This window comes from Nasonia vitripennis, chromosome 2 (assembly GCF_009193385.2).
Source record: "Nasonia vitripennis strain AsymCx chromosome 2, Nvit_psr_1.1, whole genome shotgun sequence".
NCBI lineage: Eukaryota > Metazoa > Arthropoda > Insecta > Hymenoptera > Pteromalidae > Nasonia > Nasonia vitripennis.
In genome coordinates this window covers 29,759,407-29,771,556 of record NC_045758.1, presented here as the reverse complement: position 1 = coordinate 29,771,556, position 12,150 = coordinate 29,759,407, and the positions used below count along the sequence as shown (strand labels likewise).

At 33.1% G+C, this 12,150-nt stretch overlaps 3 protein-coding genes across 8 annotated transcripts; 1 reads left to right on the top strand and 2 right to left on the bottom strand.

The window, feature by feature from the left end:
* Positions 1-148: 148 nt before the first annotated feature.
* On the top strand, positions 149-5,417 carry LOC100121409 (inositol polyphosphate 5-phosphatase OCRL). 2 transcript variants are annotated; one of them, XM_003425804.5, is made up of 17 exons: positions 149-430; positions 773-854; positions 961-1,141; positions 1,223-1,357; positions 1,429-1,541; positions 1,620-1,762; positions 1,847-2,183; positions 2,260-2,438; positions 2,525-2,746; positions 2,830-2,965; positions 3,032-3,308; positions 3,384-3,521; positions 3,589-3,686; positions 3,769-3,946; positions 4,026-4,153; positions 4,226-4,337; positions 4,425-5,417. In XM_003425804.5, exons 2-17 carry the CDS (start codon positions 789-791, stop codon positions 4,580-4,582), a joined length of 2,601 nt encoding a protein of 866 aa, XP_003425852.1. In that variant the 5' UTR covers positions 149-430; positions 773-788; the 3' UTR covers positions 4,583-5,417. The 2 variants fall into 2 exon arrangements, with proteins under 2 accessions (XP_003425852.1, XP_031780257.1); XM_031924397.2 differs by having other exon boundaries at positions 317-430; positions 722-854; positions 4,425-5,270.
* On the bottom strand, positions 5,266-8,888 carry LOC100121393 (importin subunit alpha). 2 transcript variants are annotated; one of them, XM_008206070.4, is made up of 7 exons: positions 8,697-8,888; positions 7,750-7,823; positions 7,353-7,666; positions 6,867-7,261; positions 6,423-6,781; positions 6,008-6,340; positions 5,266-5,687 (listed from the first exon to the last, which is right to left on the bottom strand). In XM_008206070.4, the coding sequence occupies exons 2-7, from the start codon at positions 7,813-7,815 to the stop codon at positions 5,592-5,594; spliced, it is 1,563 nt and encodes a 520-aa protein (XP_008204292.1). In that variant the 5' UTR covers positions 7,816-7,823; positions 8,697-8,888; the 3' UTR covers positions 5,266-5,591. The 2 variants fall into 2 exon arrangements, with proteins under 2 accessions (XP_008204292.1, XP_016837607.1); XM_016982118.3 differs by having other exon boundaries at positions 7,750-7,820; positions 8,697-8,881.
* A 332-nt stretch (positions 8,889-9,220) lies between these two features.
* LOC100117212 (vesicle transport protein SFT2A) lies at positions 9,221-12,000 on the bottom strand. Of its 4 annotated transcripts, none has more exons than XM_016982120.3 (6): positions 11,781-11,985; positions 11,356-11,448; positions 10,949-10,966; positions 10,704-10,873; positions 10,506-10,623; positions 9,221-10,422 (listed from the first exon to the last, which is right to left on the bottom strand). In XM_016982120.3, exons 2-6 carry the CDS (start codon positions 11,425-11,427, stop codon positions 10,294-10,296), a joined length of 507 nt encoding a protein of 168 aa, XP_016837609.1. In that variant the 5' UTR covers positions 11,428-11,448; positions 11,781-11,985; the 3' UTR covers positions 9,221-10,293. The 4 variants fall into 4 exon arrangements, with proteins under 4 accessions (XP_016837609.1, XP_016837610.1, XP_001604540.1 ...); XM_016982121.2 differs by lacking the exon at positions 11,781-11,985 and adding an exon at positions 11,568-11,747; XM_001604490.6 differs by lacking the exon at positions 10,949-10,966 and having other exon boundaries at positions 11,781-12,000.
* Between the last annotated feature and the right edge of the window lie 150 nt (positions 12,001-12,150).

The window sequence follows — 12,150 nt, the reverse complement described above, 5'->3', positions numbered from 1 at the left end:
AAATTTATGCTTATGAAAATGTTAACAATTTTATTTATGCATAAGAAAAAATGCTGAAATTCTCGAAAAAACACGCATCTCGAGCGACGATTTCTTTTTTACCTATATATGTTTATACAAGTGAACAATAACACCTAATATGGATTATGCGTGATATCAAGGTTACCAACTTGTTCTATAACCTCTATCACGTTAAAAAAGCTGTCTGCCCTCTGCGGGGGATAATAGCGTATCAGTACACAATACACAATTTTATGGAAACACGCCCCGTATGTTTTTCACCGCACCTGTCAATTTTAACGATTTTGTTTAGGCCGTTAAGGCTAAATAAACGTGGCTAGGGTTGAAAATGGTTTGATTAAACGTCGGCTTTTATTCATTCCTATGAATAGAACACGTAAATAGTTTTTTTTTCCCCGTAGAAGAGCAGGTAATAAAAATGAAATTTTAATGAAACTGATCTTAATAGCATTTTGGAGCACAATGGTTCTGAACAGTATTTTTTCGTTACAAGTAAATAGAGTGATATATTCGCCGATTGTTTGATTATAATGGATGTCATTGATTTATAATTAATCTGATCGAGTTAGATGTTAACGGCGTTTTTACGTGACCAACACACTGTAGAACATAATTGAATTAAAAACAAATGGAGAATGAACTCATTGGCTCTCACTTGTGCTCTGGCAGTTTTATTTAACTTGTTATGTTCGATTGGTAGTCACCTTGCAGGCACGAACAGCTTCTAATACGCTTGCCGTACCATTTCCAGATAATAATTAAGCATCATGTCAACGCCAGAGCAACTGGCGATTGTCCAATCCAAATTTACCACAGGTGAAACCGTCGTCATTGTATCCTTTTACAACCTTACTTTTCAATTAGAATTTCAGTTCGCAATATAGCTATAATAATGCAGAAGAAAAGAAAGCTTGTATTTTCCTTAACTTATTTTTAAAGGCCATGGAGGCAATGCTGATACAAGGCTGGTTGAAAACAACGCGGCTTATTGCTTTAGTTAATAAAGGTTCAACGAACGCTCTAGTCATTTTAATAACTTCACGAACACCTCCTCAAGTTTACAGTGATCTTTCAATAGAAAGAATTCTGCCTATAGATCAAGATTTTCAGTGTGACATTGGTAATGAATGTGGAATAAAAATTATAAGTGTTTGTGTTATTGTTGGACCATAATTAATAAAATCATTTTTTTCTTGTGCAGGAACTGATGAAGAACAAAAAGACATAACGGATGTATTTTTGAATGTAACATGCAGAAAGTCCCGAACAATTTTTGAAATGAGACCTGGCATCACCACAACCAATCTTGTTTCTGCAATATTTCAAGCAATTGATGGTAATTATTTTGTCTGCAAAGCTTTGTTATGAAAAACAATAATTTTGTAATAACGTGATGAAATCCTTCAGTGTATCAGAAAAACAAGAATCCCACAACAGACTTCTTGTGGATTCAAAAGCTGACTGGGAGTGTTCGCAGCTTAGATAATACGAGTGATCCAGTCCAAAGTACCACCGAACCAGTAAATAGACAAATAGATTAAAAACTATTATAATGATGTATGGAAATATCTCTAAACTGATTTATATATGTATTTCAGGTCATTGAGCTAGAAAGTCCAGACTTAGTTGTATCTCGACGTAACATAGCTACTGGAAAAACTCCTATTGCTACAAGAGAATCAGTGGTTCGGTATCAAATGGCATGCAAAGAAGATGATTATACTTACACTAAAGTTTTAAGGTTTGCTGAAAGATTACTTTAGATATAACAAATTTACCTTAAAATGATTTTTTCCAATAATTTAATTCAATTTGACATTATCAGAATATTCATTGGTACGTGGAATGTAAATGGTCAACCACCAAATGGAATTACATTGGAACAATGGTTGAGTAGTGATGAGGTGCCACCTGATCTCTACGCCATAGGTTTCCAAGAATTAGATTTAAGTAAAGAAGCATTTCTCTTTAATGATACACCTCGTGAGGATGAATGGCGACAAGTTGTTGCCAAGTCCCTTCATCCAAAAGCTGTTTATGAACAAGTTGCCCTTGTGAGATTAGTTGGTATGATGCTGATCATTTTTGCTAAAACTTCACATGTACCACACATAAAAAATGTGTGTATCGATACAGTTGGAACTGGAATAATGGGAAAATTGGTAACATAAAAGAGCTCATAAATTCAACCACACCCATAAAATTTTTGCTGCTTTCATTTAACCATATTTTTCATAGGGCAATAAAGGTGGAGTTGCGGTAAGCTGCTGCATCCATAATACATCTGTTTGCTTTGTGAATGCCCATTTAGCTGCACACTGTGAAGAATATGAAAGGAGAAATCAAGATTATGCAGACATTTGTGCTCGACTCAATTTCCAGACTTATGTTCCTCCAAAAGGTTTTAAGGATCATGAGTAAGACTGTTTTTTTTACTAAGTAGTGATAAAAATAAAGAAAAAAACATTGTAAGAAATGGGATAAAACTTTTTGAATTTTGCAGCCAAATTTATTGGTTGGGCGATTTGAATTATCGAATAACAGAAATGGATGGTCATACTGCAAAGCAATTAATTGCTGCTGGTAATTTGGATCCTATTTTGGCACTAGATCAACTTGAACAACAGAGAAGACTTGGAAGAGTCTTTTATGGCTTCCATGAAGCAGATATAAAATTTAAGCCTACTTATAAATATGACCCTGGTACCGATAATTGGGATTCAAGGTATAAAAACAAAAATTATTTATTAGATTATTAAAACACTAATTAAAATTAAATTTTTGTAACGATATTGTCCATCATTTTAGTGAAAAAGGCAGAGCTCCAGCATGGTGTGATCGTGTGTTATGGAAAGGTGAACATATTACTTCATTGGAATATCGTAGTCATCCAGAATTAAAGATTTCTGATCACAAACCAGTCAGCTCCATATTTGATTCGAAAGTAAATATAATGAGGTTTTTTCTTGTATACTTTATGCAAATTATTATAATGATGAATTTAATCTAGGTGAGAGTGATAGACGTGGTAAAATATCGTAAAATTCACGAGGAACTTATGAAAAAATTGGATAAACTGGAAAACGAATTCTTGCCACAAGTGACTGTTGATACTACGGAAATAATTTATGAAACCTTAAGATTTGATGAACCCTGTGTTAAAGAGCTTATTGTTGCTAACACTGGCCAGGTTCCTGTGGAATTTGAATTTATAAAAAAATTAGATGATTCTTCTTACTGTAAAGAGTGGTTGACAATAACTCCTTACACAGATTTCATAGAACCAGGTAATATTTAGTAATTTTTCGGTATGTTATCAAAAATTACATATTCCTATAGATCATCTTATTTATTTATCACAGGCCAAAAATGTGATATTAAACTTGAGGTTTGTGTGGATAAACGATCTGCATGGAAACTAAATTCAGGCGAAGATAAACTGTATGACATATTAGTACTACACTTAATAAATGGGAAAGATATATTTATAACAGTAACAGGTGCATATAAAGTATAATTTTATTAGATTTTAACATTTTACGAAGTTTTAAGATTTTTTAATTTCAGGTACTTATGAACGAAGTTGTTTTGGTTGTTCAATGGAAGCTTTGGTACACATTCCAGTTCCCATAAGGGAAATACCAATTGGTAGAATAATGGAATTAGTAAGTTAATAATTTTTAATATATAATTGTTTAATATCAAAATATTTATAAACAGATAAATTATTGTACTATCTTATTGAAGGAAAACAACAAAAATGTTTCTCAAGATCCATATTCAGTACCTAAAGAAGTTTGGTTGCTAGTTGATAGGCTATATCGACATGGTATAAAAACAGCAGGATTATTTGAAACACAAGGCTTACACAGTGAAGTATTAGCCATTAGAGATTGGCTAGACATTGGCAGTCAAGATCCAATGCGTATCCTTTCACAAGAAAACTATAATATTGTTATAAATTGAACATAACATTTGATTTTCCTTAACAAAAAGTATATTAGCTGGTAGTGTACATTCTGTTGCAGAAGCTTTGCTTTTACTTTTAGACTCCACGCCAGAGCCTCTTGTTCCATATAATCTTCATAATGTCTGCTTATCTGCTGCTACTAATTATTTACAGTGTAAACAGGTAAACATGTTAGTATAGATTTTCGTTTTGCAAGGAGTATTTTATTTATGATAATTTTGTATAAAATTGTAGATCGTTATGCAGTTACCAGAAATTAGAAGAACGGTGTTCTTGTACATATGCTCTTTTCTACAAGAACTTTTGAATCATACTCAAGACAATGGGTTGGACGCTAAAACTCTTGGTGAGTTTAAAAAATATTTGCCATATCGATTGGAATAATTTTAAATTTTTATTTTACTAATTGAATTAATTGTATTTTTACTTTTAGCTTCTCTATTTGGCGCATTTTTCTTACGAGATCCTCCGAGAAGCAGAGGTGATCGTAATCAGCGAAGTAAAACAACTCAAGTAACATTTGACAGAAAAAAGGCAGCTTTTGTTTATCACTTTTTGATAAACGATCAAAGTGATTTCATCGGCCGATAAAATAAATTTAGAAAATATCACCAATTTTTACAAAAGTATAAGATATTCTATGCAAAATGAAATATTTCATATGGTAGTCTCTCAACTCGAATATTGAAATAAATAAAAAGAAAGATCTCAGTAGTGGAGAAAGCATAAATTGCTTTGCTGTAGTCACACGTATAGATTTTTCTCGTTTGCTCATATATATTCAAAGATGTTAGAAGAGACATGACTAAATGTAAACTCGCAGTGCTTAGAGGTTTTATTTTTCTTTGCATCAGCGAGCCAAGTATTTTTATAGTTTTATACTTGACAAAAAAGAAGAAAAAAACAAAACTCAAGAGAATGTGTCAAATGTGTTTTAAGTAATGAGTCAAAACAAAATAAGAGATTTATTGCGCATATAGATGAGTAAGGAATCATTTAGATCATTTTGTTAAATATGTACACATTAGTCATTTTTGTAATCTATCGCAATTTTTGAGATTTTTAGATAGCCCAATTTACCTGAATCTTGTATTAATACTATGTTGTAAGAATTCTATTATCTTGTGTTGATGCAATTGGCACATTAAATATAATTGTAATTTAATGCTAAGTACTGTTGGTGTATAAATAATGTTTAGAAAACACTTTTTTGTTCTCTATAATTTTAGCACGATTATACTTGGTAACGGACAGGACAATAAAAACGATTCAGCGCGGATCCACAATTTTTGTTTATTATAAAAATAGAAAAGGAATCATTAAAATACATACAAATTGGATGATTTAAATACTTCTAGCCTTATAACAATTTATTAGTAAGAATTTTTGGCTAATCAAAATCAACGGAATATTAAAAATGAAAAAATGTCAAATGTATGATGTACAAAAATATCCTGCAATTAAGTTAAGTATAAAATAATTCATTGATATCCATCCTAAGCTGACACTCAATAACATGAAAGTCTAAAGCAATAATGAAAACGTAAATATATACAGTCGACTTAAAATAAATAATAAAGTGACGGAAGATCGTGTTCTCTTAAAATTGAAAGCCACCCTGCGGTGCTGTAGTTGTAGCTTGAAATTCGAGTTGACCATCCATGTTTGTAGTTGGAGCCAGGTTTGGATCAGCTTCCTAATTAGCAATAAAAAATCCAAGTTATACATGTTCTTGTAATGCAACTAAACTTTAGATATCGATTATTTGCCATATCGAACAGTTAAACTGGATTACTCAGAAAAAAATTTATTTTGTAAAAAATATTTTCATATATTAAAACTATTATAATTTGACTAAATTTATAAATATTTTTTTTTAAATAATGTTAAAATATATATTAACAATGTGAATAAATAATTGTAATGTAGAAATTATTAGAATTATTATTAAAAAAAATTCTATTTCAAAAATATTAATTTTATAGAAATTGGAATATTTAAAATAAGAGTACTCACCCCGTCTGAGAAGAATGTGTCAATCATGTGAACAGCCTTTTGATAAACATTTTCATTCTCGTGTGTTTGTAAAGCCTCAAGTTTATCTAGACCTCCTATTTCTTCAATTACTAATGCTACTCTATCAACTTCTCCCATCTTTTCAGCAGCGTTAAGGATATTATTAAGACCATCAAGAACAACCAAAACGCATTTCCAGTCCTTTGATTCCAAAAGATTACAGAATGGAGTCAGAACTCCCAGTTGAACCAAAAGTGCAAGTTGTGGCACTGTACCACCAGAAGTCAAGTTTGTTATTGCCCAAGCTGCCTCTTTTTGAGATTTGAAGTCACCCTAAAGATATTGACAAAAAGAAATATTTTGATAAGAGACCTTTCCTTTACCTTATAATTCATAATTAGAGAATTTTGCATACCATGTGCAGGACCTGAATTAAAAGTGGCAGCAATCCAGCATCAATAATGCGCTGAATTTGTTGATCATTACCAGCCGTAATGTTACTAATTGTCCAAGCAGCTTCTTTAACAAGATTCACCCTCTTGTGTGTCAATAAGGCACCGAGGTAATTCAAGGCTCCAGCGGAAATGATCGTGTCGGTTTGTAAGTCATTACCAGTCACGATATTACCTACTGCTCGCAAAGCTGGGGTAAGCACTGTAACTTCTGAAGAACCAAGCAATTCTACTAACTTTGGTACAACCCCAGAATCTAATACTGTCTGTATTCTTTCATTAGTCCCATCTGTGAGATAGGAGAGTGCCCAACAAGCATCACCTGAAAATATATTTGTTAAAATTAATTTCAACAAATATCATAAATAATAATGTCATAAACAAAATAAATTTATTTGTCAATTTACCAAGAACGTCTTTGTCAGGGTAGCTTAGAAGACGATTTAAAAGCGGCAGAGCATCCTTGACAATTTCAAAGGGAGGAGGTGGGTTCTTGTTTCTGCACAAATTTGATACTGTCCAAACGATGTTGCGCACAAAAGACAACGAAGTTTCGGGCGTGATGAGGGCTATCAAAAGAGACAGAGATCCTTCTTTGAGGACAAGATCTCTTGCTGCAGGGCCATCGCCAGCAATGTTACCCAAAGCCCATACTGCTTGTTCAGCTACATTTATGGCTGGACATTTTAAAAGTTCAACTAATTTTGGAATAGCGCCATACTTGACAACGACTTGTGTTTGTTCAGATGTTCCTGATGCTACGTTTGTGAGCGCCCAGCAAGCTTCAAATTGGAGCATAGGACTGTAAATATATGTATCATAATTTTAGACATTTATTCATGAATTCATCTATAAAATGGTACTTGAAACGTTTAAATGTTAAAATATCTTACTTATGATGGTATCCAAGGAATTCCACGCAAAGAGGAACAATGCCTTTCTCTATCATGTCATTGATGGGTGGATTCCTTTCTCGACTGAGCATTTTTCTGCAAGCCTGAGTTGCTTGAAGCATGGCCTGGTCATCCTCAGACGTCATACCCGCGATGATTTCATCAATGCTCATGTTAAAAACGGGGGACTTTTGGTCACTTGGTGGGCTAAGCGGCTCATCTTCGATGTTGATATTTCGCTTCTTGAGCAATTGATTGTCTTTGTGAGCTTTACGCAGCTCAACTGATACTTCAGTTCTCCTTCTTCGAGCTTCCTGTAACAAAGATAGAAAATTAATGTAAGGATTTGTGTTACATATAATTTGAAATCTCTCTCTTGATTCTGTTGTATACATACATCAAACTTGCCCTGGAACTTGAACTTTGAAATTCTAGAGTTGGCACTCATGTCTGGAGCTGGCATTTTTACTGCTAAAAAAACACAAATAGAATCAATGTTATTTATATTTATAAATGTCAAAATAATATCATGAATATTCATTTAAATAGCCAACCAATTATTTATCACACGGACTATAGACAACAAATTTATTTATACACTTCTGATAGCAACGAAATTAACGCGCCGACCGACTTTAAAAAAAAAATACCGCATGAAATGCATATCAACAAATCGCAACTCACACAAACGATACCCATACGTAAAATCATCGTTATCATAAGCGCACAATCCGCGTGTAACGTACATACATATTCACGCTATGTTCGTGCCTCCTCATTATTACATAAAACTTCGAATAAACATACAAATTAGCAGTTACAAGATAAATAAATCAAGGGAATTTAAAAGAAAAAACCGTTAGAGAGGGAGAGCAGAGGTCAAGCGTTCGTGGGCCTGCACTATACTATATACAAATCAACATCAGCGGGGGAAGGTACACACATATATACATACATATATATATATATATATATATATACGACGCACCGTTTCGCCAGATGAAAATACAAAAAGGACAAAGGACCCAGAGCGTATAGCTGTTTACAAAGGTCTGGCTTTTCCCTCCAAACGGCCGGAAGTAGGGTCCTTAGCGCCCAAGTTTCCCTCTAATACCTGATGCATACGAACAGCGACGTAAATACGCTTGACGTTTTACTTAGGCAAAAATCGTCGCATTTTGTTCACGCGGTAGCGAACTATATACGAATTGTGATCTTCGTAACCGTCAAACGCGGTTCGACTCGTCTCTCTTTCCTTCTCTCTCTCTCTCTCTCTCTCTCTCTCTCTCTATCTTCTTCGATTGCACGATTTTACTCGCGTCGCGAAGCACTGAATAAACTCACCTGTCGTCGAGTTTCGAGGAGGTGAAAAAACGTCCAAACGACCGCTGCTGATGGATAAACCAATTCGAGGGGGCAAGATCGTCGGGAGTTGCAGCAAATCGTGCGAGATAAAACGATATTACCGCGGCCCGCGCGTCTACAGCAATGTGTGACAAATGGCGCCGGCGGCTAGTCGGCTCCTGCGTGAAAACCTCGTTGCCGAGCGCTGCGAGGCGAAAATGCCCGAGACGGTGGGAGGTGTGATTAACAAATCGGAGAAGAGATTCACGAGGTAATGGAGACTACGATAGAGTGGGAGACGGAATAGGCCATCTCATTGGACGAGACGAGGCTAACGTTTTTCTGAGCCGTGAATTTGAATTTGGCTTGTTCTAGCGCGCTTTTTGAAAGTTAAATCAGCGTTTAGCGTTGTCTTTTTCTTTAAATTTTGTTTTAATTAGAATTTATCTTGGTTATTGTGATACGTGACGACGATGAAAATGAAGGTCTGGAAGGTGACGGGGATGTAAATGAAACACGTGCAATTAGTAATAAACCATGTATTGGGCTATTGATAGAAATTTGAAAAATAAATGCTTAACGAACATTTTTGAAATAATATCAGTTCCATTTTGCATAAACATCGTGTACATTATAACGTGTTTAACTTACATGTAAGTACTATACAATTTCTGCAAAAACTTTGCACGTTAGTAATATAAATCTTTGAAATACTTGATTTGCGTTGCGCGATTGCGCTGTTGTAAATAGTATTTTTTAATTGGAAGCCTATTCATCCATTATAGATTAAAATAACTTATGACTTAAACATTATGTAGATACATTTTTTCCGTTTGGATACTAATTTTAGTTGGTATTGCTTATTTTAAGTAAATTTTTACCGTCAATAGAAATTATCCATTACTTTTATGCCTTAAACTTATAAAAGAGTATTTCAGAAGGTGTATGAGGTATGCCAAAGCCTGTAAATAAATAGTTTTTATGCACTTACTACCGCTTCAAGTTGTGTAAGATATGCATTATCTATCAATTCCTCTTTTGCAAATATATTCTTCAGTAATCGTATAAAAAATTATATTTGCTAAGATCTACTATTTATATTCATACTGTGCAATTGTAATACTAAATAAGCATAATATATAGTAAATAATTATTTAAATCAAGCTTCATAGCTGTAAAAAGGTTTTATTTTATTGACTGTAAAAATTTACTAAAATTAACCAGCTCAATACCAACATAGATTCATACCATTTATTATCATGATCAACTCAACCCTCTGAGGATAAATTTTTTCTCGTGTATAGAATAAATTTTTAAATTATATTAATGACCGATAGCAGTATTATTAGGCACTGTTTAAGCCTTTGTTGCTAGACACAATTGACAACTCATTATAAAAACAGATTATATAACATTTATAAACTTCACATGTTACATCAGGCACTTTGAACTCTGTAATTTAAATATATACTTGGAAAATTTGTAAAAATTTGTTTGCCTTTACTTTTTTGTTTTCCAGTGGACAGTTATTGTTTTAGTATGTTTCATTTTTATGATCATTGGGTTTCAAGAATGCAAAATTGAAATATACATGCATTTATGCTATGCATGATTCAATAGTTTTCTTCACAGCATCCCTAGCATATGGTATATATGATAAGGAATACCAAAGCATAGCCAATGATTGAATAATAATAAATAATAAGGCTAGTCCCGCATTGTGGAGCTGAAATAATAATATCAAAACTATTAATTATCATTAACCAATAAGAATGAGAAAAATACATAATTTATTGAAATAAAACTTACTCCAAGTGCAGCATAAAGTGTTAATGCGATTGAAACAAAAATCATTATAGTAGCAATAACTCTTGTGGCTGCAAACATTTTCTTCAGTTGATTAACTGGTCCCATCAAAAAACAGGTACTACAACAATAAAATATGAACATACAGTAATGTTTTATTAATGTGTAGTGACTTCTTTATAATTTAAAAATCATACTCACCTTCCTAATGAAGTAATATTTCCAAGTGTATAAAAAATAGCGTAAATTGTTAAACCTCCCTTCAAAAATAAAGCAAATGAACCAAGTATTGATAGAAGTATACCAACAACAAAACATATGATAAAGCCCTTTATTCTGGTAGTTTTACTTAGTTTCATGGAATCTGAAACCTAATTGCAAAATCAGTTAATATTTATGTAAAATCCTGTAAACATATATAGATAATACTTTTATGCAAATCTTACCACAAAATCCACATCAGACTTGCATTTAAAATAGTAATACAATTTTATTATAAGCATGTTATATTATGTTTTATAACATTGAAATGCAGATATTAATTAATTAACAAACACTTAATTCATGGAATACCAATAATAATAATTTAAAATGTAAACTCTAATTGCTGGAAACGCTTAGAATGATTTAGTATCCATCAATTAAGTTTTAAATGTATTAGTCACAAATATTATAGTGCCGTACGACACGCATTAAACAAATAATAAGTGTTGCAAAAATTAAAGAAACAACATACATAATTGTCAGCTTGATACTCATTTCAACAAACACTAATACAGTGCAGTGATAATGAAGGTTCAGCTATTTTTGTAAACATAAGCATGAATAAAAATCACAAATAAGAGAAAATTACCTGTGCGATGATTCCATTTTGTTCCTCCTGCGTATCCTCTTCCCCATTAAAAAAGCTCTTCAGCTTATCCATATTGTGCAAAAATGCCTAGTCCTAAAAACGGAAAATAGTGAGTCAGTCTCCAGAAATATACAGTGGTAGCATTGACAGGATAAGCCTAATTAACATCGAGCAACAGGTGATGAAATGAAGAAAGCATTACTGTATTGTACCTATACAGAGCGTTAATTCAATGGTGAAAAAGTAATAAACGTGTTAAATAACGCAGAGAACACTATTATTTTCCAAGGCCAGAAACGATTCATCGAATTTGCATTTTACGCTGGAAGTACGATGCAAGGATCGCATCATGATCCGATTGAGCTCAATCAACAGGTTGAGAGATAGCGCAACAAGAAAATGTATACTTATGATGCGATGCTTACGTGTGAATCCGATGTTTCAGCGACACCTTGACGAGGAAACACGTGGCGCACCGTTTTGACCCGATATCGGCTCTTTGGGATTACGCGAAAAACTTCAAGTGGGCGTTAAAAAATGGGAATAATCAACTTTCCGGGTACGCATCATATCGTAAACAGACAGCTGACAGAGACTACTTGGTTGGGTTATGTTTGGAGTTTATTTCCTTGTTTACTTAGCCGCTAGATGGCAATGACATCGCTATAACTTTCGTTTTGCTGCTATAATTAACATATATAGTTTATCATGAGAAAAAACAATATACTTTTACAAAATATGAACAAAAGAGCAATATGATGTATAATTTCAACAATGCTATAAAGTATACAAAGT